General features: G+C 41.4%; 1 protein-coding gene across 1 annotated transcript in view; it reads left to right on the top strand.

Annotated features, from left to right (window-relative positions):
* The first annotated feature begins 7,349 nt into the window (after window positions 1-7,349).
* The window catches only part of MCCC2 (methylcrotonyl-CoA carboxylase subunit 2), a 209,639-nt gene continuing 189,278 nt past the window's right edge, over window positions 7,350-27,710 (top strand). Inside the window, exons 1-2 of the mRNA XM_085632355.1 lie at window positions 7,350-7,556; window positions 23,510-23,576. Of these exons, the coding sequence (XP_085488481.1) occupies window positions 7,428-7,556; window positions 23,510-23,576 (196 nt within the window). The 5' untranslated portion in view covers window positions 7,350-7,427. The remainder of the gene's footprint in view (window positions 7,557-23,509; window positions 23,577-27,710) is intronic.

Genomic DNA, 27,710 nt, shown 5'->3' with positions numbered 1-27,710 from the left:
AACTCCCTTTGGCAGTTCTAATACCTTTGGTTTCTTTTTTGATTTTTTACTATTTCCATTGTCACACACTGTATGCAAGTCACAAGTCCGGCCAAACTGTTGGGCCCTATTTGTTAGCTGTATAATATGTATATATGTAGTTCTAACAATCATGTACATTGCTGTCATTTATGTTTTATAGATTCCCCTGACGAAGGGCTTTGCTTTATCAGCCCGAAATGCATTGGGAAATTTTGAAATTGAGACCGTTTTTTTGAACATGTGTTTATTGCAGTAGGATGTCGCTGCAACAGCTATGAATTTTGATCTTCTGTGACAGTAAAGAAAGAACTGTTTTCACAATCAACATGCGACTTTGTTTGAATTATGTTTGATTCATGGATAAACATTTTGGTTCACATTGTACAATGGGTTTCATGTGATAATTGTGATTCAACATTTTTGTGAAAGATATACACTGGATAGTGTATTTTCGTAGTGCACTAGGTATTCCCAGATACACCTCTGGTTTTTGTTGTACGTTTGTATTCAGTGGTCCGCAGAGCCACTTATCCTGTTGCACACATAACCCTATAAGAGAGCTTGAACACGCAGAACATTTGATATATGGTTTAAATTAGAAGACTTTTAGAGTGCATCACAGCTGTCTTTCTCCCAGTTATTCAATTTTTTCTGCATACAGCTACAGTTGCACCACAAATTTAAGTGTTTCACTATTGAGTAATCATGTCGTTTGACGACATAGCACATTTGACTGAAAATAGAGCACAAACAAAAGCATACTCTGCTGCTGAAGCAGCGGACATTTATGGTCTCATCAAGGAAGTCAGGACTTTTGACTTGAACTCTGGTCCTATTCAGCAACAAGTTCGACAGCTAGAGTACCTGATGCGCAGAGAGATTAACCAGCGCCTGCATGCCACCACTTTAATCCAATACCATAAAGCAAGTCGCATACCCAGGGGACTGCGTTTAGCAATTAAGCCCATGTTGTTCAAAATGAACAAAAAGTTTATGGAGAAGTGGTACACGATTTTGAATAAATGTTCCCTCGACTTGATTTTGCTTATCGTTGAAGAACTTTCACTAGTCCTTAGTGGCTTAGAAACAGAAATCAAGGAACTTCAGGCTAATCTGGTGTCACGTATGGAGAACGAAGCATGGTCTAGTACCCTTACTGATATCAATACGAAATTAGATGCATATGCCAAAGAAATACATGAGCGAAAAGTGAGGAAATTTCGCCGTGACACAATTGATTATAAGCTGGATGAAGTTTATTCTTGGGCGGAAGTTTATTCTCAGAGACGTAATTGGCAAAAACCTACTACCACTTCTTCCGAAGAGAGCATAGCCTCCACCACTGACACTCAATTATCTCGACCACCTGTCACTACAACTGTTCCACCACCACCCCCACCGGGTGAGCGTCAATCTCCAGTCCCCAGTACATCTAAGGTGTCTTTTTTGGCCACCAGTCCGGCCTCAAACCAACCACCGACGCAGCCACCTGCAGAACAAGCCAAACACGTAGAGGTCACCGATTCAACAAAACCAGGGACAAGTCGTCGCACAAAGAAACACTAGTGGTTAATATTTCTTCCAAGTCACTGACTGACAAGCAGATGGCAGTACTTAACAAAGGTAGTTCATTTGTACCAACTTTTCAGTCTAGAAACTTAGATTCGTTGATTGCTCTCTACAAATTTACTAGGAAATTACGCTTAAGACTCTTTTTTTCAACAATCGTGACAGAGTCTCAGTCAGACACGGAGGTTGAATACCTTGAGTTTAAGCCACGCAGCACTTTTGTATCCCCCATCTCACACAAGGCTATAGATTTGTTTGAGACTCTTGTCAAACAAGACATATCTAAGTTTCCTTTCCGTCCCCTGGGTAATTCCAATTTATCCAAGAGTGAGAGTTTTGCTTTGAAATCATTACAATCTCAGAACTCATTACACTTCACTAAAGCGGATAAAGGTGGTGCCCTAGTGGTCATGGATCGTAGTAAATACGAGTTGAAGGTAGATCAGATGTTGCAAGATCGGACCACATACTTGCCATTAGAGTCAGATCCAACAGATGAATTTTTGAAGATTTTGGATTCCATTTTGTCTCATGCAATAGATATGCAATGGATCACCACCAAAACAAGAGACTATTTATTCACTCAATTTCCAAGAAGGCCGAACCTTTATATGCTCCCAAAAATTCATAAAAATTTGGACGATCCTCCCTTGAGACCTATCGTCTCGGGATGTGACTCCATTCATGATCCTCTTGGTCGTTATCTAGATACTTTCCTTCAACCAATCGTTCAGAGTTGTCCATCTTATGTTCAAGATACAACTCATCTATTGACAATACTCCAAGACACTCATATTCCTGATGGTGAACAACTGTGGTTATGTACAATAGACGTTGTTTCTTTGTATACATCTATTCCTCATATGGATGGCATAGATGCCATTGAATGGGCTCTATTGCGTCAGGAAGATGTCAGAGCGAGTAAAGTTTTTCTTGTTGAAATCCTGAATTTTTGCTTGTTTCATAGCTACTTTCAGTGGAAGGGCCAATTTTTTCTACAATCCAATGGCACATCGATGGGTTTTTCTGGGGCTCCCAGCTACGCGAACATTTTTATGTTTAAATTTGAAACGGAGCACATTCTCACAGACATTGCCTGGACTTCAAATCTCCTTGTATACCGTCGATATATCGACGATATATTGATTGTTTGGAAGGGGTCGCAGAGCAGCCTTGAAACTCAGATTGTGTCACTTAACCAGATTAATCCTCGGATTCAATTCACACATTTGATTGACCCTTTCAGTATAGCTTTTTTGGATGTACAACTCACTTTAACAGATTCTGCCATTCGGACGACTGTTTTTACTAAATCCACAGACCGAAACAATGCCTTGCTGTTTCAAAGCTTCCACCCATGGCCTTTAAAACGCCACCTCCCGTACTCACAGTTCCTGAGGATCAAGCGTATCACGTCTGATCTAGAGGTTGGCACGCAGGCCATTGAAGCCTCTAAAAGCAAATTCCTTGACAGAGGATATCCCGTACAAATTGTTGAACAGGCGGCCATAAGGGCCATAGCGTCAAATCGGGAAGATTTGCTTAAAAAGAAAATTCCACTTACTGAGAAAAAGAGAGAGGTTTTCGTTTCCACTTATTCGACTGACTCTCACTTATTGAAAAAAAGTATATTGCAGAGATGGGATTTACTTAAATGTGAGCCAGACCTTCAGGGCCTTTTCACTGATGTTCCATTGTTTGCCTATAAGAGATCACGGAATCTCAAAGAACTGCTCACCAAGAGTACAATCAAACCCAAGGTGGCACACAAAGGAATGTCTAAATGTATGAACTGCTCACACTGCAATAATGTGTTGGTAGGAAGTAGCCTACCCCATCCACGAACAGGCAAAAAGATCGATCTACATTTTAATGCGAATTGCAACAGCCATCATGTAATTTACATTATAAAATGTCCATGTGATTTATGCTATGTAGGCAAAACTGAACGTGCGCTTCGCACAAGAATAACTGAACACAAAAGTCGGATTCGAACTAAAACCACCAGTTCCCCGCTTGCACAACATTGGAGTAACTCCAAACACTCACTTGCTCAGCTTAGATTTGGGGTTCTTGAAATCATTGAGAACATTCCAGGGAGAAATATGTCTAAAATGCTAGCACAACGGGAGTCACACTGGATTTGGTTTTTACAAACACTGGCCCCAATGGGGTTGAATGACAAATTCGAATTATCATGTTTTCTCTGATCGCTTTCACACATTTGTCATCTCTGTGTATAAATGATATCTCTCTGTCTGGTACTCTAAGGTTTATTGTTTCGCCATTTTTGCAATTCTTTTTCTTTGTTAAGTAAATCATGTATATTGCCATATAGCGCAGCATAATATTTAGTAGCATTGTTAATTTTTATAATTGCACAATGTTATTATACTTTATTTGCTTTGTATTTTATTTGTTGACTTTCCAGTCTTCTAATCAGAACATGCCATTGCTGTATCTTACATTGTATCTTCTAACATGGTTGTGGTAGTTCTTCAATCTAGTCCTCTTTCTATTTTTCACGTGTTGTTGCACTCCTCGTGGTACTTTTCATTGCACTTGTCAATATGGCCGCAGCGAGTCTATCAGCATAGTCCTCTGTCTATTTCCGCTGATTTTATTTAAAATCTGCATGCTTCTCACAACGTCTTACTCCTCATTCCGGTTAGGACGACACTTTGGGTGATGGACTCTTTTCCACTTGACGAATGGTAAGCGACCGATGGCTCTGGTTTATACACCATTGTGGAACATTTAGTTAAACTCTTGTAGGCACTAACGTATCTGCGTGCTTTTCCGTATTTTGCAGCATTTTTGTTTTCTCTGAACTCTTACCGTATGCAGCCTCGACTGTTGTGGGTAAGACGATTATGAATACACTGGGTTTAATGAGTCGTGGACTGTTCACATTCGTCTTTTCTTCTATTGATGTTATTTTATTTTACGTTCAGGTTTTCCATCATCAATTATAATTAAAGACCTGGCACGTAGCGGACATAGTGTTCACTTTCAGTTTCTGGTACGATATTTTTCATGGTTTTTGTTCGCTTTGCACCTAGTATAAAGTTAAGAGATGGTATTTCTTCATTAGAACACTTGATGTTTAGTTGCACGACACCCGTGGTGGTAGGAATTTTCTATCTTCTTTTGGAATTTTCTATTTCTCTTGGCTTTTCAACTCCCTTTGGCAGTTCTAATACCTTTGGTTTCTTTTTTGATTTTTTACTATTTCCATTGTCACACACTGTATGCAAGTCACAAGTCCGGCCAAACTGTTGGGCCCTATTTGTTAGCTGTATAATATGTATATATGTAGTTCTAACAATCATGTACATTGCTGTCATTTATGTTTTATAGATTCCCCTGACGAAGGGCTTTGCTTTATCAGCCCGAAATGCATTGGGAAATTTTGAAATTGAGACCGTTTTTTTGAACATGTGTTTATTGCAGTAGGATGTCGCTGCAACAGCTATGAATTTTGATCTTCTGTGACAGTAAAGAAAGAACTGTTTTCACAATCAACATGCGACTTTGTTTGAATTATGTTTGATTCATGGATAAACATTTTGGTTCACATTGTACAATGGGTTTCATGTGATAATTGTGATTCAACATTTTTGTGAAAGATATACACTGGATAGTGTATTTTCGTAGTGCACTAGGTATTCCCAGATACACCTCTGGTTTTTGTTGTACGTTTGTATTCAGTGGTCCGCAGAGCCACTTATCCTGGTGCACACATAACCCTATAAGAGAGCTTGAACACGCAGAACATTTGATATATGGTTTAAATTAGAAGACTTTTAGAGTGCATCACAGCTGTCTTTCTCCCACGCACCCAAGATAAGAGCATCTCCCTGGACACTAAAGCTGGGCAAGTCACTTAAAGCTCGAGCCAGAGGCCTGGCTCACCTTGAGGTCCTCTTGGAACCTCGAGTTCAAAACAAGCCAGAGTTTCATGTGGTGTCTGACTGCCATCATTGCTCTACCCTCATGCGCCAAGGATTTAAAACAAAATATAAACCGTTGCTGATGAAAAGGAGAGAAAGAGCTAGCCATCTAGCGGGTGAATCGCATAATGTGAAACCAGAAGACCTGGGCCCAGTCCTGGCTTCCCAGCTTGGCCAATTTGATTGACTCTAGGCAAATATTTTAAAAATCCTCCTTTTTCTTTGTTATCACGAGAGCACCCTCCAATATGTGAGTTCAGGGCATGCGCTGTTCCAAATAAATCAGGTGTATTAAGGTGAACCATTTCTCTGTGTTCAAGAAATACCTAATTTTAGACACTGTGCGTCACATTTTCACATGATATTTGTTGCATGATTTACACGCCAAATATTGTCGGTGCTCGGCTCATGAAGGGGGTCTTAGAGCCCGGCTAAATTCTTGGCTCGCCCACCATTACTGGTCACAAATGCCACAACAACAAAATGCTTCCCACATAAAATCCCAACAAATACAACACTGTACTAATCACTCCCTCCCGGTGTAGCATCTAACCTCTCCAAAAATGTACTTCAGCACCCCACGAGGCACGAAGCGTTATTTAAATACAACTGAATACAGACCTTCATGGAAGATAAAAGGGTACTTTCTGCTTGAGCCCCCCTCCTTCAAAAGGGAAAGATTACCTTCTCAGGTAATGCGGTGAGAATCTGGATTGCGCCGTGCCACCTCCTCTACCCGGATCTTCAAAGCCGACCTCAAATCTCTTCTCTTCCAAAGACACTTTCAGAACTCATACTTTCATTCTCAGGCCCCTCATGGAGGTTCGTTCATCATTGTAAATTTTTAATATTTTCTTGTACATTCCTCACCCTAGCTTGCTGTGTTTGATATTGTGTTTTTGCCTTCTATGGTGTTACCCTACCTTTTCTAGTCTCCTGTTTACTTTTGTAACGTTCTAACTTGTAACATCTTCCTCATGTAATGTAACTGGTTCTATTGTACAGCGCTCTGACACCTTCGGGTAAAGTCCGCGCTGTATAAAAATGCATTAAATAAATAAATCACCTCCTGTGCGCTTTTATATTCCCATTACAGAGACCAATGAAGGACCTTGTGAGTGTACATTTTGTATTCCCCCTTTTCTTCCAAAGTAGTTTATTCGCCTAGTTTCGAAACATTTGCAAGAGGGCGAAAAAACATAAATGTCATTCACAGGTAAAGTATTTATTTTCTCGGTTACTCTCAGTACCAGCATAAGATACAGGTTAGAGGCAGGTATGGCGTGGAGGAGGCACATCCTCGCCGCCGACCCCGCCTTGCTGCGTCGGTATTGGCTGTAGGCGGAGGCGTGTAGGGAACTGGGCGGGAAGGACCTGCCTCGGCCCCGCCCCTTCATTGAGGGTCTGTGAGCGAGCGGGGTGGAAAAAACAGGACTAACCGGGCAATGCGAATCGCGGGGCCCACGGGCGCACTAGAAAGACAATCGTTACAATACGACATGCAAAAATGATATTAAAATTAACCAGTTTCCTATATCAGGGAACAAATGGATTCAAGTTATTCGCATTATTATTTTACTAAATCAATTTTGCATTTTTAAAATTATCATTAATACCCGTTAATGATCATTCTATAACTAAGGACATTACGTAGAATGCCATTTGAAGCATTCGTTTTTATGAATTTAACGCGCTTGGATCTCTTTTCACCTCCGTGAAGATGCAAAGAGTGAACAATAGTCTAGCTCCAAGGTGGCCGTCCCATTTACAGCAGCTCAAGAAGGCGCCGTCAGCTTGGTTTCCTGCCGCTTTCCGTGTCTATAGGTCGGGTCCTGGACAGGAGAAATGAAGTTCCATTTGTAACTCTTGGAGCTACCCCAAAATATGCTGCTGGTTGTGCGCTCTCACCTGCGCCTTCTGAGCTGCCACAATGTTGCTCTGCGGAGCCTGTATCACGCGGACAAGGTGGCTACAGTGGGCTCGCAGCCCGACCCTCGCGCCGAGCAGTACAAGGTAGGCCAGTCACCGGTTAGGGAGGTCACGGTCACGAGTGGCTGACCAGAAAATAAGACGAATTTGGTGTGAGCCTGATTTAAAAAAAAAAAAAAAAAGAAGCTGCGTTAAGGGCCGACAGCGCTGATGTTATCTTAAGTTGGCATCCAAATAGCAGCCAGGTTTCTGTAAACATTTAATGTATATTGACATTTCTGACTGTGCAGTACCAGGGCTCTAAGTGGGATAAACAAACTGGAGGGGACTCAAAGGGGCGTGGCTGGTGTAAAACACCTTAGCTAAAAATCTGTGCTTAGCATAGTGTGCTGCCCCACTGGTATTTTGCTGCTTCTGTCCTTGCATCCAGATATGTAACACAACATGTAACATTCCACCTACAACAAGCCAGACCTATTGGCTTTACAATGGTTGTTAGTTGCATAAGATAAATAAGCAACAAATATGGCTTCGTTGTATCTAATATTGAAAATACTTCAGTTCTGAAATGAGGAGACAGTGAAAGAACTATAAAGAGTCTCTTTCAAGTTGCATCAAAGACAGTGAAGGGTGGTGCTGCTGCAGAGTTAAGTTATTTTTTTCCACCCCGAGGGTGTGGGCAAAAACGGAGAGCCCCATAGAGACCTGTCGCAGCACCTGCTTTTGTAGGGCTTTTTAGGACCCAGTCCACTTAAAGCCCTGTATATGACGTGTGCATGCATCACACTGGGCACTCTGGAATGAGAAAAAGGTGTAATGCTGACATAAGCAGTCCTAGATTTTTAGGTCGAGCCTGGGCAGCGCATTCGCTGCCCTGTGAGGCATGCTGTATTCAGGTATGGACTTGAAGCTCGGCCCATATTTTTCATTGGCTTGTGTCATTGTCCACTGTAAACTGTGACTTTTCATTGGTCAATAACCTCCCATGAGGACACCCCCTGCTCCGTGTGTTGTTACTCAGTAGGCTTTAATTACAGCTTCCAAGCACCATTTTCTCAAATAGCTTTGTCCTGTCTGCAGTTGCAGAGGACACGCTCTCGCCTAACGCTTTTTAAAAATATCTTTTTAGCACGGGCGTCAAATGTATTTGCAATGCAATAGGTCTCACATTTGCGAGTGTTTAAGCTATTGGCATTGTCAATGACAATGCCTTTTATTTATCTGTTTTAAAAACAACACATAAATGAAAGGCATTGTCCTATACAATGCCAGTAGCTCAAACTCTCATAAATGCAGGACCTATTGCATTACAAATGCTTGTTTTATTTGCATTCAACGATATGTAGATTTGTGTTCTAATAAAAACATAAAAAGTACAAGCACCAGACTGAAATGGAAATGGACACGAATGGATGAATTCTGTGATCCTTATGGGACAGCTGTGCAAATCAAGTGGAGAACTCTGCAATTGTACTAACCCGCTTTCTTCTTTTTGACTTAAAACATATATTCATTTGGAATAGCGAGAAATATGCCTCAAGCAAAAGGGTATTCTGATATTTTTACAATCTGTATAATAGTGACATTTCAAGTTGCTCCATATCATGTTGAGTAGCAAATCCGTCATTGCTTAGTCCCACTCACTGTGATGTTTATTTTGTTTTTCCAAGTTGAATTTCAGGGTTACAAAAGCAGCACTAAGAGGCCTATTAATTGGATATTGTGTACAATATAAAAAGCATAAAACGTCAATGGAATACAAATTGAAAAACAGCAATCAAGCAGCTTTTTCCCTTCCTAGCCCAAGTGTATCTATGTTTTGAGAAACTACACTCCAGTGTTTACTGAGAGAGAAGGATTTTGTATCTCTTTGTTAATAGTTTTTGCAAACCACTGTGCTGAGAGCGGTGTGACCATTTTCAGTGATACTCACTTTTTCAGCAAAACGTCGTGGGAACTTTTTCAGGAGTGCAGGGTCAATCATGGGTCACTAGGCTCCGATCAAAGTAATCAGAGCTGTTTACCACTAGTGTCCCTGGGTGTACCTCACAATTGGACCCAAAACTGATCACCAAATACACCCCTTTAGCACTTGACATTCAGGGTAGAAAAGTCGAGCAGTCCAAGGCTTACTCAGGGAGGTGGTGTGGGATTAGAGACTCAGAATTCAGACGTTGTAACAATCAGTGACTCACTGTTCTGCCAGAACTTCCGCTGATTTAAAAAAAAAAAAGTACTTTAATCTAACACATGCACTGGATTCACTGTAAGTAGGAAACAGGTTGTTTCTGGGGGCATTCATTTTAATCATAAATTCAGGGATAATTTTTAAGGGTAGGGAACGTTGGCCCTTTGTCATCACCCACATGGGTGTTGGGTCAGGAAAACATATTAGTGTTCATCTGGAGGCAATGCTTGTAGTAGTTGCTGGACGCAGGGACATTTTAAGGATTTTGGGGTTACGGGGACGAACGTATTTCGGAGGAACCTGTTCAGAACAGCTTTGAATTAATGATGCAATTTCAGCTCTTTCCTGCCCTCTTTGTCTAGGTTACTGACTCTGCAAAGGTTCATTCAGCCAAATTCTAAACTTGTTACATCTATTATACAGTGACTTGTGTTTCAATATTGTAACACAGCAGCAGCTCCCTAATAATAATCAATAATCTCTGACACCCTCCCAATTCTCATTTGTGGGGCCCTGTTTTAATCTAAAGGAAACTTATTTTTATAGATGTTGCATGAATCATAAACGCAACATTTCTATGCAAATTGTCTATAATAGTCTCAATTGTAATTGTGTCCCCATGGTTGAATTTGTGTGATAGAGATGTTCGAATGAATTATGTTTTTCAGTATTGGTGGACAAAGGGACACATTGTTGTTTTTTCTGGGTTGAACCATAGTCCTTTGGTTTCTAAAGGGTTTCTCTCATTCTGTTTAGAGTCTCACGCACATCACTCACAATAGAAACACATTAAAAGGAAACGGTATTTAAAAAAATCTGTTTAAGAATTATGCATGGTAATCAGGGCAAGACTTTCTACAGAACCGAGCTGGCTCTATCCGGGGGCCCTCTGAATGACTATGGCCTGGGCCAGAGCCCACTTTACCCATGCCTTAAAACATCTCTGGCCAGATGGTAGTGGTTGTGCCTGGCTGGCTCAAGTACGGGCAAATTTGACTGCGGTCAATCTAGAGCATATTTTTAAGAACCCTGAACAATTGGATGGTATTGATGGAAAGATTATTCGTAAAGTTTTATATCAACATTATGGGGATGCGAGATATGCTCTGGAATCCGCCAAAGTATCTGTGAAACAATATATTTTAATGACAGGCGAGGGTGGACCCCCATTATGTTCTCCTATTAGTTATCTCTTAAGAGATATTACTCGCTGGGAGCGAAGCCTTCTTTTTCGTCTCATATCACGCTCAATAAAGTAGCTGTTGTGCTTCCCCATGGGTTACCAACCTAATATTGAGAACTTGGTCTGCCCATGTGATAACTTAGGGAAACAGTCTACGCTACACTTTTTGTTCTTTTGTTCTTTTTACCAAAAATATAGTATGCAGTTATTGATACCGTTTTTCAGGGCAAAGGGCACAACGAATTTTAAGGATGCATACAGAATTATTCTCCAGCTTAAAGATGATGATATAACATACCGAGTGTGTACTTTCTTGAAAATGGCCATTCGTTCACGTCTTTCTATGAATTAATGACTGCTGGATTAGGCTGTACAATACACATTTCTGGATTTTGTACTGTTTGTATTTATATTTTGTACTATGCACACTTGCACCTTCATTTATTGCTGCTAACTGTAACCTCTCTGTGATATAAGAATCTGCCCGTTTTTTCGTGAAATATTTGCACTTGCACACTGTCACTTTAACATTGCTGATGATATCAAGTCATGGATAACCTAGTAACTTTTAATTGATTAGTTTTAATGTGGAGTCTCTCTATTTTTTTAATGATGATGGACTATGCATGTGATTATGAGTAATGTTTGTGCTTTTATGGATAATGCATATCCGAATAAAGATAACGTAACGTAACGGTTGTGCCACCCTGCATTGTGAGCGTTCTGCACAATCCGCAGAGCTAGGCCAGTCCTAGCCTCTGCCCCACAGATGTGCTCACGCTCAGTAAATTGAGCACCAGCACTCGCAACAAAGGTGAATAGCGTTGCAGCACAAGCACCAGTAACAAGAAGGCTGTGCTGGGGGTGTCACAGTGCTAGAGGTTGTGCTGATTCTGCAGTTGGGATTCTTTCTATGGCCCAACCACAAAACCCTCCACCCAAACAAGTTCAGTGCGTACTTCAAGTCATAGCTGTGGGAAATAAGAAGTTCCTCCTGAGTCGAGGCAAAAGGGAGTTGTTGGTTATAGACTCTCCGTAACTTAGAGTTAGATTGCAATGGATTCACCGTGAAAAGCAAAGTGATCCAGCTTTCAGAGAAAGTTAAAAACATTTGGTTTGATCATATGCATATTATCAAGGCACATAGATGTGGAGTTAAGATTAGCAAATGTACACACATATATATATATTATCTACTGGCGGTCGCCAGTAGATAGTTATAGTTACAACCTAGTTTCCATAGGAAATCTCAAAATTCTATTTTGAATAACTTTGGCGCCGGTTGACGAATCCTCACGAAATTTTCAAAACTAATGGGGCGCTCCGTTCAGCTCCTACCCTGAAAGTCTCGGGGTGATTCGTGAAACGGGGGCCGAGAAAAAGGGGGGGTCACAAAACGCGTTTCCCCCATGCATTTTTCCATAGGACCTTTAGTCGCAGCTACAGCCAGAACGGCTGAACAGAATTACGTGAAATTTGGCAGAGAGGTAGCCATGAGGTCAAGGAAGTGCCTTTTGCAGGTCTGGTGTAAATCTGTTCAGTATTTCCTGAGAAAATAGCATTTAAAAGCATATCAATATCTATACGCGCGCACCGTGCGCGCACAGTGCGCGCATCCTGCCGTGCGCGACCGCAATTCTGATTGGTTGTTAGATGTCTGTAAACATTCGAATCGGTCGAAACCAGGAAGTGTCGGCCGCCATTTTGTCTCTCGCAGTCTGAGGGGGTGAAAAGAAAAGGTGGAGAACGTGAAAAGGGGGCAGAGTGGACAGTTCCTGACCCCCTAGCCTTGGTCAGGGGGTCACAGAAGGACACCCAAGGGCGAAAAAAACAATTTTTATTTTTTTTAAAAATCGCGAGGTGTCAGCACGGTGCGTGCAGCGCCCACAGCGCGCGCACGGTGAAAAATCTGAAAAAAAATTAAATTAGTAAATACATAACTTAGCATTTAAAAAAACATACAAATTCACTGAAAAAACCATAGGTTTCACACACGTTATAGTTACGAATTAGCATTTAAAAAACCTTGCAAATTCACTTAAAAAACCATAGGTTTCACACATGTTATAGTTAGCTGGACATTTCACTCGTAAAAAAACAATGAAATTCCCCCGTTATAGTTAGTGCAGGCAACTATAACTCACGCAACTGCAATCCTCTGCTGATGACGTCAGATATTACATCACTGATGATATATGTGTCTTTATGAAAAATAAATATTTGTAATATAGGTATAGCTAAAGATTAATGGAAGAAGACATGGGTAAATAAGTGTCTAAATACAGTGATGTAATATCTGACGTCATCAGCAGAGGATTGCGGTCGCGTGAGTTATAGTTGCCTGAATGAAAGAGGCTGCTGCAGTAATAACATCTAGAAGCTAATAGTCTTCTTGAATCTGTGGAGTTTGAAAAATACTCCCTTGACAGGTGCCTTATCATTATGGGCTTGGAGTGGGTTATTGTACAAGAAAACTTTTCAACAGTCTTCACATTTTCCAGAATCTCCAGTACTTTGATAAATTGGGTCTTCCAAATTACTCTTCTGAAGCTGGTGACAAAGTCATTCTGAACTATTTTGATTTTAGTCCAGTCATGCTGGCACCAGCTTTTCCTGTTTTCTTTTCAGCGTTGCAGACGGGGGCGGTTCCTATGTAATGGGGGCGGAGCGTCGCCCCACTGCCAGCACAGAATAAATAATACAATAACAACTCATTGCTATTATCATTTTATTTGTCTCTGTCGGAGTTACTTGCATCTGAGGGAAGAGGCCGGGCCAGTACAGGGAGGAGTACTCTGCACTTATAAGTGCGCATATGTGTTTGGCCGGCCAAACACACTTTCACACTTATGTTTTTCCAACCTTGCTGTATTGTACAGCTAAGTTGGAGAAACCCCACAGGCTCCCAGGCACTGTCTGAGCGGCAAACGAGGCCTGTGCCCTTAGGCCCATCCACTTGTGGGTTCGAGACATGAGGAGCAGGAGGAACAAGGCGGCCGGCAGCGCGGAGTGGAGCGCCAGGTAAGTAGTTTTTTTTTCGTTTTCTTTTTTATTTGCCAACCCCTCCTCTCCCCCACTTTCCCCGCCGGCCTTCTGGTTTTAATTGACGGCAGCCGTCACTGGTTACAGACATGGTCAACACCTGCAATTGGTCTAGCTGCCAATTACGTGTCATATGTTTGCCTATTGTTAGCGTAAGCCTGCCAAGGATCACATGCAGAGGAAAGGAATGCTAGCAGCGGAGCTGCATATATGACATAGACCAGGGAGAGAATGGCAATCGCTGAAACTGTGTGTCGTGTCGGAGGCATGAAACTTGCGAGAGACAAGCAACTGGAAAAAATTCGAGCAATGGAAGCCAGTTGGAACAAATGTGAGTTACAACATTTTAATGATGAGGTATGATAGAGTGATGAACCTTATCAAAGGCCCAAACACAGACAGCTCAAGAAATTTCATCATCCGGGGTTTTCCCTCTAAATCTGTTCTATGCAACCTGTTTTATTCCCATTTCCATTTCTTGTGGCTGCTTAGGTACATAAAATGGTGTCTCTGATTATAAATACATAATACAAGAAATAAACCCGGTTTTGTTGAGATTTATTCTTTATTGACTTTATTGAATATATTTTTAGGATAATTCATTTCTGATGTCACAATTGGGGCATCCAACAGTAGTGCTGACATTGAATGAAATTTCTCTTTGAGTGAAATCCCTTGTAGGCATCTTTACTTGATAATTTCTGTTACCCAAGCCCACAAGAGAAGATTGGGTTGCCTAAATATTGATAATACTTTTAGAAAGTGGACTTTTTTTTTCTGCTTTTACTGCTCTATGTGCCTGACAACCTGTCTCCAATACACATCTGGATTGGATGACAGCTACACTTTGCGCATTCCCTACAGACAGCCACAAAGACTGGAAGGTGAGGCTCAGATGCATTCTAAGCGTTCATCTGCATTCTGATGGGTCTTCATGTGCAGGGAGGAATGTGAGGGGCTGACACGCTTCAATAGGTAGTGTCCTGTCCACAAACCAAGCACTGATTTACCTCCCACAGATAGCCTGGCAGACAGAAGTCAGTTGAAAGGGTTCCTTGTGCACTTCAGAGAGCTGCTTTGAAGTCACCCCTACATCTAAGGCACTTTTGGGTATAAGTACTGGGTCTCTGAGCCCCTAAAATCAGACCCTTCTGGACCTTGAGCTGAACCTCTGTCAGAAGACGGCTGTACTGCTTAAAGGACCCCACTGGACCACTTTTCTGGAAGGAAGGCTTTTCTGCTTATTGCCCTACTGCATGCTGTTCCCTGGCTCATTTGAAGGACAGCTGGACTCAGTCGTTCGCTCCAGTGATCGCCAAGGGCTTGCTGGTTTGCCTCCTGTTTTCTGAAGTCTCAGAGACACCAAAGACTTCCTGCAGTCCTGCTGGTGCTGCTGGACTCTGCCTTCTGAGAGTCCTACCCTTGTCTGAGGTACCCTCTCTAAGTTCTTGGCCTTAGAAGTGAGTTCTGCAGCTGTTTTTCACAAAACTGACACATTGTCTCCACTGCGCCTGTCGGAACCGATGCATCAGCCTTTGATGCAGAGGCTATTAGACAGTGGTTCTACAACCTGCACGGCTTGATGATGATGCTCTGTGCGGCCTGACAACAATGCATTGCTTTAATCTCCGCAAAGCTCGACGACAACGCAGTGACCTAACTCCGTGGAAAAGAGCGCATTGAGCCCTTGGCGTTGAAGCTTTGCTCCTTGCAAGGTACTTTCTCAGTGGGGCTTGCGTGGGTCATGTAGCCAGCCTGCCCTCCTTCGCGATTGTCTTGAAATTTGGATTTGCACCAGTCCTTCGCGACCTCAAATAACCTTTTGACTGCTAGTGACTTATAACCACTATTTTTGCATGTAAACTTTAAAAATTCATATCTCGACTTCTGCTGATTGGATCTTTGTCATTTCGGTCATGATTTACTCAGTTAAATATTCTCTATTTTCCTAAACCTGTGTAGAATCGTTTTGTGGTGTATTCATTGTGTTACGTGTGTGTGTGTGTGTGTGTTGCATAAATACTTTACACATTGCCTCTATAGATAAGCCTGACTGCTATGTGCCAAGCTACCAGAGGGTGTGCACGGGCTATCTTTTAGTGTGCATCTAGCTTACCCTAACTAGACTGGTAGATCCTGGCTGGATGCATGCTTCAAGCAACCAACAATCCCATAACTAAGTAAAATAATTGGCAAACTGTTCAGCAGTATATTTCTTTAATAAGGATTTCATTTGAGAATTTGTGGATGCTTGTAACAAGTTCTGCATTGTCCTTTTCTTTGGATATTGGGTTCAAGCATTCTTTAAGTTGTGTCCACACCATCATATAATGCTTGGAAAGTTTTTCTTTTTAACGTTCCATGAATGCGTTGGATTGTTATCCATGGCGTCCAAGCATGCCCAGGTGTCATGAGTTTTCAGGGTCTCAAGGTGTGGGTCCACCACCAGGCTTGCAACAGACTTCTTATGGAAGGCAGCAACCATGATCCATTCAAAATGAAATATTCTTTTTCAGGAGCACTTGCAGATACCTCGCCAGTAGTGCACTTTCACTGGAGGTCTACCCTCATATATATTAGACATGTCTGTTTTTCCTAAATATCATCCTCTTGAAACATCCAAACTCGAGAAATTTCATCATGTGGACATCATATATTGGAAAGCTTAGGAGGTGCTTATCCAGCGTTTGCCAGGTGCTTTGCACCTCAATCTCGTAAATTGTTGGTAACAGTCTGACATCAAAAATATAATATGTCCCCGTACGTCGTGTGAAAATTTCTTCAAAACCTTGGTTAGGTTGAACTGTGTAAACCAGTTTTCTAAGACCCCCTGTATACTTCAGCCAGTGCTCGCTATTACTTATTTCTCTGCCCTCCTTTTTCAGCAAAGAGAACAAGTAGGCTGCTGGGGGACCACCTTGGTGCCTTTCATCCTGTTCATTGTTGACAACAGATGTTGCAGATGTAACTTGGTCCTTTGTCAATTTCATGCAGAAGCTAATCCATTTCATGCTGGCCTCTGAAAGTATGGCAAAGTATGAGGTTAGCGAAGTTAACAATGTTGTCAACATACTTTGTTCATTATTTCAACCAAGTACAGTATGTCGATTGCTATTCAGGACAATTTCATATGTACTTCTCAGGTATCTATTAGCAGATCCAACGAGCGAAGAAGCGATATTAAATCTGATAATTGTGTAAATGGGATATCAGTGTGAATGTGCACCTGGCTTCTATCAACCTGGTTTTAATGATGGCTGCAATATACAACTACCTGACCATGTATAATGAGGCAGTGGTCATCAGGGCAATACCAAAGGGGATAATGGATGGAGCATTTGAGCAAATCAAACACTCACCCCCAGTCAACTGATCTGGGTTTAATCCATCATCATTCTTTAGCTCACTCCACCACCCCAGTTCAGACATGGCCATATGCAAATCAGTCTGACCATGTGCCGCATGGGAACAGTTCAGTCCAAACTGCCAAGCCATGTCTTCCCTGGACCGGAAACAAGCATCCTGGGACCGGTTTGGGGTTCATAACCCTCATCAGCCAGGCTATCTTGAATCCAGCGGCAAAGTAAGCAAGGACCCACGTCTGGGCATACCCTGCCAACTTAGGGCGAACAAAGCGATACCAAAGGGGATAATGGACGGAGCGTTTGAGCAAATCAAACACTCACCCCCAGTCAACTGATCTGGGTTTAATCCATCATCATTCTTTAGCTCACTCCACCACCCCAGTTCAGACATGGCCATATGCAAATCCGAATGACCCTGTGCCTCATGGGAACAGTTCAGCCCGAGCTGCCAAGCCATGTCTTCCCTGGACCGGAAGCAAGCATCCTGGGACCGGTTTCGGGTTCATAATCCTCATCAGCTAGGCTATCTTGAATCCAGTGGCAAAGTGAGCAAGGGTATGTCTCACATTATTGTTCAGTCATGGTTAATTAGACTTTTAGTAAAGAGCTCTGTAAATGGTAATGACCAGAACTATCTAAAGGGGATCTGATATCTTTCGGGAATGCCCCACTGACTAAACAAACTAAACGTTTATATACTTGTATTGTAGCTCAAGATTACAGTAATAAATAGGCAAATACGTTTTGCTTGTGTAGGAGTACAAAATTAATGGTTTGCGTGCAAACGTCACAAATAACAAATGGAAGGGCATGCAAATGGACAAAATATACACATATATAATATGTTCGCATGGTTATGGAATTCTGTGGTCGGAAGAGGATGGGCGTATTGCCAGACAGTCTACTATCTGTCTAAAAATTCAGGAATCTTAAATCTCTTTTACAAAAGAGTGTGTATAGGCACTTACTTCATCAAGAGCCAGCCGCAGCATTGTTACCTAGTGATCCCACGCACTGCTGCATGGTGGACCAGAGAAGCACACTATTTACAGACACTTCCGTGTTGCATCGTGGACATTTTGCTGCGTCACCTAGGATGATGGGAAATTAAGTCCTGAATGGAAAGAGGTGACCGAGACGGAATCATCGTGTAGTGGAGACGGGGTTCTATGGGCACACATTGCTATGTTAGCATAAGCGCTTTAGATGTAAAATGCCACCTTGCCACTTTGCTGCTTTTGCACACAACACTGCAGGTAGCTGTTATTACAAGAAAAACTGCTTGCTTGCTTTTTCTTCACATGAGAACGGTCTGTTGTTCACATCCCTAGACGTGCACCGCGACCTTAGTCTGAACACTGTGTGCAGAAGCCGTCCAGGTCAAATAACAATGCATGCTTTTGAATTTAGGTTGATCGGCCCACGCTCTAGCCATAACACGCACACAGCTGCAAATATCTGAAACTCTGGTGCCTTTTAATATTGCTTTTGCATGCATGATTCAGGCACTTGGAGAAAACCTTTTCCAGACACAGAGCAGAGCTGATCCTGTGATATGATTCACCTAATCTGATATTTATGGTATGGGGTTCCCCATTCAAACCTAGAGACCTTCTATGAGTTTCATAAAACTAGCTTACTAGTGAAGGGAGGGTGGTTGTATTCCACTATCCTTTTGTAATATGATTTCTTCCTTCATTTTCTATGGTATTGTAACAATGCTGATGGTTTTGTTTTTAATCATTTATCTGTTTATTTTAGCCAAAGTACTGCACCTTAGGGCACGTAGTTAAAAATAAACATTTTAAACTTTACTGTGTCTCTGATTACTCTTGTTATGGACTGATATGAGAATAATAACGAAAAGGTGTTTCTGATTCCCACCATTCCTGAGAGTACTCTAAGTCGCTTGTTCTGGGTTGTCTAATCATTGGTAGCTTCGAGGTGATAGGGAGAACAAATGAGACACTGATGCTAGTCGGATAGGGGTTCTGGGAACTGAGGTGAGTTTTTGGCACACCACAATTCACTGAGGTCCTGGTTTCCTGCACATAGTTCTGTGCATGAGCAGAATCCCTGCAACAATCGGTCACTTGTAGTAAAATAGCTCAACAATATATATTGATGTTAGTTTATGAGGAGAAGCTCACCTAGGTTCTGCAAGACTCATTGGTAATCTAGAATGGTTCGCAACAGTTATTAGGCAAACAAAAAAGTGAAAGACAATAGTGTTAATGGTAAAAAGATCAAATCAAATTGGTACTAAAGCCGTGATGGCAAAGCGGACATAACATAGGTTGTTCACAAACCTTTAACATGGCAGAAAATGAGTGGGAGTTAGGGGATCTTTCAAACCCAGGACCACGGGTGAAATTATTAATTTCATTTATCTATTTAAATCAATGGACATCTAAAGGAATGAAATAATTATACTGATAAGAGCTGTGTCCGCTGCACCTCACCGCTGAGGCCTATATTTGATGTCCCCAAACGGTAAATCCACCTCCTCCCCGACTGAAGACTGCTTTTTTTTTTTCTTCAAAATTTACAGTTTTCGATAGTATCTGTTCAATGACCGTCAATCTCAGAATGTTCTTTTTCCAAAATATGTTTAATGATTTTTGTGGCTGTCTTCCTACACAATAGGAACACTCCTATATTCGTTAATTCTAATCTTTACCTTGTGTTTTGACATCCCTATATACCTGAGCCCGCAGGAACATGTGATCATGTTGACCACATTAGCCGATTCCCAAATCTGTAAGATGTTTAAGGCCTATGGGATATACATTCTTAGGTCAAGTTGTTTGGCTCTTTTGGTATACATACAAACATTAGTGTCCAGAGCTAAAATGTCCTAATACAGGTTGCAGATTCCATGTGTCATAATACGTTTATTCTGAATGTTAGGATTTCTAGGTCATATGTGTACCAGTTTGTCTTTTAGAGATTTATCCTGTATGAAGGAGAACATAAGCCTGGCAAAATTGTATGGTGTGCCTGCATGGCATGGGGGAGGGTGGTACTGGAGAAAAAATTCCCCAAGTTCAATCTCTTTAAACCTGAAAGTAATTATTGAATGTACTAATGTCAAATCTGCTGTATAAAAGGCTCACCTACTGATGTTTTGGCTGATGTTTAAAAATAAAAACATATAAAAAAAAGCCTGGCAAAATTGAGTGCACCTGAGGTTAGAGTTCTCCAATGTTTATTACCAATCCTCTGTATTGCATTGGAATGGGTTCCAGAAGTTGTTACACAAATGAGGTGATCTGTTGTTGGTTTTTTAAATGTTTGTAGCAACATGTTTCTTTGACTGTGGTATGCCCCTTTTGATGCCCTTTTTATTATTCTTATGGGATATACTTTCTCTTGCAGTTTTTTGTTTGCAGGCCTGCACGGTGAATATAGTTTCGTTTTTCTGTACAGTTGCGCTGTAGCCTCAGAAACTGTCAAACAGGAAGATTGTCATGAAGGGTTTTAGGATGCAAACTATTGTTCCTTATACCTTTAAGAGGTTATTGCAATCAGTTTGTAAAATACTTCACACTTTCAAGACTTTCTTTGTAGTTTCTATTTTCAGATCTAAAAAGGAAATCTCGGGTCTGTTTTTACTCATGTGAACCATAGGAACTTGTCTCTTTCATTGATCCGATTGGAAAAAGCTGTGGCTTCTTCTTCATTACCAGACCAGATAATGAGGATATCATCAATGTAACGTTTTCACAGTGCAGTATTTGAGAAAAAGGATGGTAATGTTTAAATATGTGTTCCCTTTCAAATGCATGAACGTACAGGCATGCTACACTAGGGGCAAAGGTGCTGCCCATCGATGTTCCGTGCAACTGTAAATAAAAGTTATCTTCAAACTTAAAATATTTTCCGGTGGGGGCCATGTGTGCTCAGTCTAGAACAAACTCAGTCTGTGTCTTTGAAGACCGTTCTGTTTGGTACAAGAGTTCATTTAGGACCTTGAGGGATTTTTCTTGGGGAATGCTTGTGTAAAGTGCCTCTACATCCATAGTCAAGTGTTGTGTCTCTGGGTCAAAAGATATACCCTCTAAGATGGTAAGGCTATCTTTTGTGTCTCTTATATACGACAGCATAGTCCTTAGTAAAGGTCTCAGAAAATGGCCCACAAACGTAGGTAGGGACCCTGGAATAGACCCATTTCTAGTTAAGTTTGGAGGACCTGGGGGTGGAAAATTTCCTATATACATCTTGGGTAAGATGTAAAAGTACGGGACCTTTGGTGGCTTTCATACAAAAAATCTGCCTCCTGTCTGTTAATCCAATGATTCTCCTCTGCTTGTTTTACCATAAACAAGATGTCTTTCTTAATGTCTTGTGTGGGGTCCGTATCCAGTTTTTTGTCATTTCTGATGTCTCCCATCAATCTTAGACATTCTTGTCTGCACATATCAACAGGCATAACCACAATGGCTTCTCCTTTGTCAGCTGGTTTTATCACAATGTGGGAAGTTTCATGTAGTTCGACTAGTGCTTCCTGTTTGGCTCTAGAGCTATTATGAAAACTGTGTGTACTGATAGTTTTCAACTCATCCGCTTCTTTTGCCACTGCCTATTCAAACGCTAATACCTCAACCTGCACAGTACTAGTTGTAGGATTAAACCTTGATTTCCTTTTCAATCCAGTATTAGTCTCCCTATCCTCTACAGGTTTACTGTTGGGAAAAAACCAGGCAAATTGTACAAAAAAACTCAGCCCATTCATTCAAAAATGTCTTGTTTCGGTGTGGGGACAAACTCTAGACCATTTTTGAGTAATTTCAATTGAGCCTCTGAGTATGTTGTCACTGAAGTTGATCACAGTATTTGCTACCTGTTAGTCCCAAGTTGTGGGGAAGACTCCTTTTCTGTTTGGTGATGTGGTGCTCCCCACTGAACCTTCCAGTCTTTTTTCTTTCCTCTGCCTCTTCCGCTGCCAAAAAAGACCTGGGGGGCTAAAACCAATGGAAGTTCCCAAAGGGGGAAGGGGTGAGTGACCTTGATAAGGATTCCATCCAAAGAATGGTTGTTGACGCTGTGGTTCACCAATGGTTGATGAAAATGTTGTCCCCTTTGGTATTGTTTACCCCTGGGTCGAGATGTTGTGTAATTGGTGTCATTATGCATTGATTCTGAAGAAAAAGATGTATTGGAAGAGCTGTTTGATCTTTCTATTCCTTTTGGTTGAAAGACTGGCTTGGAATATGGGGATAAACCCTACCAATGAGAATGTTTTCAAACATTTGTGAAATTTATGAATCTTGTATGTTGTCAAAAAGTGTGTGTGGGGGTCGCCTATTATGGAGCATGCCACAAAATGCTGTGAATGAAAGGACCCCTTAAATATCTTTGTTTGACACTTAGGCTATGATTGTTCCCCTTGGGAAAATACATTCTTTTATTGGATTTCCTAGGACACTCGAGCACCTTTTGTGTTTTAAGTTTGTAAGAAGGTGGATGTGCTTGTGTTTGTTTCCTCTGATTGTCCCTTTGTGATTACAAGCAATTGACTAATCCCACTAACTGCCCAATGGATTGACAGCTAACTTTGGGATCCCAGGTAGTCTGCTGCTCGCCGTTAAGTGCTTTAATGCCTCATCAGGGGTGGTAAGAGCTATCTAAAAGCAATTTCAGTTGGTTATAATCATTGTTTTAAACTTTGTTATAATGAAAGCAACTCTTTGCAGCTTAGCTGGCAATTAGCTGGTGAAGTCGCATTTACTTTGTTCAGGATGGAAATCATATGCTCTGCCCCCCCTCCCTCCAAGCCCATCTTCTTGTAATCTGGTCCAGATTATCATGTATCTTTCCTTTTCACAAGTGAAAAGTCTAGTTAATATTCACCATGAGCTCTGGAGTAAATGGGCTGGGTTCTTGTCTCAGTACAGGGAAGGAAGTTCTCCACCAACTTGGAAGCATACATCTGAATGCAAAAGCATAGGGTGATTTCTACAGTAGTAGACGCTGAATTGTTACAGAGGCACTGTCATGTTTTGACTGTGATGATGGCTGCCTTGGACCCCGATGATTTATCAGTAGCAGTGCGGTGTAAGGAGGAGAGAGGCCACCTATGCTCTCCACTTGCAAGCACAGGTCAATGTGAGCAAATCCTAATAAGGAAGAAATAAGTCTAGAATGCTGGTGTAAAGAAGTGGCTATCTGTTGTGTGACTAGTTTGCTGTATAATTTATATATAATTTTTTCCATAGTGCACTTCTGCTGAATTATTATTTTGATTTTGTCTCTGTAGGAGAATTATGAACGAATGAAAGCACTAGTAACGGAACTCAAAGACAGAGCAGAAAAAATCAGATTAGGTAAGTGCGCTTAGAGCTCGTTCACTAATACGGTCAATCTCATTTCAGGCTAAGCAAATCCAAAACCTGGACCAAGACACCTCTAAAAAGTTACCCATCCTTCAACTTACTTTAAATGTTATACTGGTTCCGGAGACTACATCTCCAGTTTGCAATTGGTCAATTAAATACAGTTGCTATAAACATTTGTCGTGCAAAGCACAGGTTTAAAACTTTATTAAGGAGAAAAGGACAGGGATATGACACAACTAGTTGAATTGCACGCTTCTTATGAAACAATGCTAAATTGGGTTTCTGGTGCTTGGTCTCCTCTGGTACTGTTTAGTATTTCAGGTGAGACAAAGTATGATTTCCCATTTGTCAAGATGTTTGCATAACTCATGTAGCGACTTGCAGGGTAGGGTCGCTTCAACAGTTATTCTTTTCAGTGACTTCACTCTTTGCAGAACTTGTTTAGGGATGGGAAATCCACTACGGCCTTTTCCCATAAGGCTGGGAAAGCAATGGAGGAGAAACCTGCAATACCTACCTTCAATAAGGAAGACTATTCTTTTTTAGAAGAAGTTTACCACGTTTGTAATATGTGACGAATTGTTGTCTCTTACCTAAACCTTAAATACTGATACATGATTAAGGATTAGTTGTGGCAATGAGGGTCTGAAGTCAGGCGGGATTAAATGTTAGAGCAGAGTCAAGTAGAGCTGCATCTTGAACACTCACCTGCTGCCCTATATGAAGCACATACATTTTTCCTAAAGCTAGGAGTCCCTTGTCACCTGTTAATTGATGCTGATAATCAGATTTTTCGTGCCCAAACTTTACTTTGAGTCTCTAGAAGACTTAATGCTTAGCTGCAAATTCTTTAAATGAGATAATTATCTTAAAAAACTAAGAGTAGGTCCTTGGCTGCTGTATTGCCACCACAGTGGGGTTATGAAGGCATACTCAATATGATAGCTGATCACCCCTCAAATGACCTTCTCTCCCATTTATTGTGATCAAAGTTGTGGTTGAATATTGGTTTTTTTTTTTGTATTTTTATTTGTATTTTTCTTATCACAAAACAAGAACAACCAAACAGACAGGTCATCACTGGTCATCACATCCACTTTGCTTGTCTCCCACCGCCCTCCCTCCCCCCTCAGAAGAGGAGCCATTTCAATGATTGCTCCGCACCAATTCACAATCGTCCTTAATGTTCATATCTGCCCAGGCTCCTGGGCTATCCATGCCGTGGTTGAATATTGTTGTGCGACCTACATTTAAATTCTCTTGCTGGAATATATTGGTCATCTCCCTACCAGCGCTCAGGGACAGTAGCAAGCCGAATTGTGATCTGTGCTGAGAGATGCCCAATGATGTGACAAATTGAATGCAAATTGCTCTTGATTAATTTGTGTTTAAAGATGAACCATTATTAATATATTACAAGGAGCTACCTTTCCCTACAGTACTAACCAACTTTCATACAACAATACAAATCCAGTCATCCCAGAAGCAGCTCTTCTGTTAATCACGTTTACGGCATGGCCTGGTCCTGCACACTTTTGGTATAAACATGTGGAGAACCTAATTAAGATTACTGGGACATAGCTTGCTGGGGACCCCAAACGTACTCATTTGGGTCTGTTGTCTGGAAAGCTGTGGTTAGATGCCCTTTGTCTGAACTAGTCTCCTACCCAAGCTCCTTATCTTTCTTAGATGGACTCAAGACCCCCGTCCCCAAGCTGTGCTGTATAGGTCAAGACTTCTTCCGAGCTATTGTTACTCCCTGCTCAAAGACCAAAACATATTTAGCAATGTTAATGGGTTTCTTTGGGTAGTATGAAACCTGGCTCTGATACTTTTGATTATTTGTCATCTTCATGAATTGTGGTGTTCAATCAATACATGCTCTCTTGGGGGAGGGGTACCTACACTGAAACAGGGAATATTGTTCATTCTCCGCTGACCTTGAGCGGAGCACATGTTGGTGTTTCCATGTAATGTAAACTCACTCAATGCTGATTGAAAGATAGCCACTCACTGTTTCATGTTCTCGATCACTTTTGGAGTGAGCGGAAAACGCTTGTTTTTTTTTTTGTAGAAAAATAAGTAAAGGTTAGAAAATATAAGATAATGAGGTTTGGCTGACTGGATGCTAATTTTGTTTGGAACGTTGATAATGCTAGGCTAAAGAGTAAAGGAGTTTGTTTGGAAGTGGCAGTGTCTGGAAACTGTCTAAATAAAACAAAAAAATGGAAAGAGCTTTGGTAGATATGACTGCACATAAACATTCTTGTCCTGCATTTGGGGTGTTCAAGTCCTTGGCTAAAATAGTTTTGCATTTAGGTTGTGTCATTGTTTCTTTATTGAGTGTTTGTTTGGCCAGGGAGATAATTGTGGAAGGCCTATTTCGCCCTCACCAATTCAAGCCTTCAGAAGTGTTTCCACTGGAACCTGTTGTAATCGGGTTGAAGGCGTGCTGATTTGGGCTCCTGTGTTTTCACTGGGAGGAATAATAAATGGAAGGTTGGACTTGCAGGTAAATATTTGGCTTTCTACAGATATTCCTATAACTCAGAAGTGCTAGATCAGAGCCATAATAAATATTTTCTTTACTGAAATATTTGAACTCCTAGGGCCTGATTCTCAAACTGCAATACGGTACGTTTTGTAATATTGCAAAACATACTAAAAATGTATGTTTGCTTACTCTTATATGTGCGGAAAAACGTGTAAGTACAGATTTTAGTTGCAAATGTGGGAGGGACCCAGGAGAGGGGGTGGGAAAGGTGCAGATTTACTACTAAAGGGGATGTGATTAGGAAGAAGTAAGAGAGGTTTGGGGAGGGTCACGGAGGCAGGGATGTCACCCACCCACACGAGTAAGTCAATTGTATTACTCTGGGGGGGTGAGACTTATAAGTTTTCACTCAATGTTTGTGAATACCGAAAGATGTAAAATTCCTACAAAGTATAAACTCACTCAAAAGTATAATTTACCTTTGTGAATCAGTCCCTTAGTTTGTAACGAGAATTTGGTTAGAAGTATCATGACCATTTGTCTCAGGGCTAAAACCAAGGCCCATATGCATTGAGGACTACATAGTTACATTCTCACCTTTGAGGATTACATACAGTTGCAGTCTCGCGTAACGTTTTGAACGTTATTGTGCTTTAGAATTTATTGACCAAATTTTAATGTTGATCGATTTCATGTCTACTAATGGAATTTAAAAAAGTACGTTTTTAATCACTAATTGACCATTATCAAAGTTATTGAAATGTTGAACTTAACAAAATGACACAAGCAGTGCATGTTGAGTCACATAACAAGGGGCTACGTGTTGTAATAACATTGTCAGAGCATCTGTACTGAGGTGATATCTGAACCGTTGGATCACATCACAATGAATGCCTTTACCATGCATGATTCTAGACAGCGAACTCTCCATGAGATGCCAAGTCAACGCCGTTGCATCTGCTTGCTTCAACACCATCTGCATGCTCCGAAAAATCTTCAGATGGCTCCTCACCAAGAAAACTGTGACACAGGCCCTCATCACCAGCTGACTCGACTACAGCAACTCCCTCTATGCTGGCATAAACTCAAAACTCATGCAAAGACTCCAGACGATACAGAACAAAGTAGTCAGACTGGTTGTCAACATGCTCAAGAGAACACACATCACCACCACCCCAGAGACCTCCACTGGCTCCCCGTCAAGCTCCTGACCCACGCATACAAAGCCATCACCAACACTGGACCAAAGGAACATGAACCACCACATGACTTTCCACCAACCCAACAAATGTTCGTTCCGCACACCTCACCCTCCCACAGATAACACGCATCCACCGCAGCCAGACCGGAAGATGCTCGTTTTCTCTCCTCGCTGCCAAAGCCTGGGACAACCTTCCTCTCCACCTAGGCACTGCACTCTCTTTTAACGTCTTCAGGGAGGAACTCAAGACCTGGCTCTCCTCGACTGAGACCCACAGCACAGCGTCTGGGTAACCCCTGGGGTGATAAGCTGCGCTCTACAAATACTATGTGATTTACCACCTATATGCCTTTCCCATGCATGCCTTTACAACTACATTTGTAAGTATAGATCAAGTAATCGAAACCCATATATATATATAACACCC

The sequence above is a fragment of the Triturus cristatus genome, chromosome 2_1 (assembly GCF_964204655.1).
Source record: "Triturus cristatus chromosome 2_1, aTriCri1.1, whole genome shotgun sequence".
In the NCBI taxonomy this organism is placed as follows: domain Eukaryota; kingdom Metazoa; phylum Chordata; class Amphibia; order Caudata; family Salamandridae; genus Triturus; species Triturus cristatus.
This window is presented reverse-complemented; position numbering and strand designations above follow the sequence as displayed.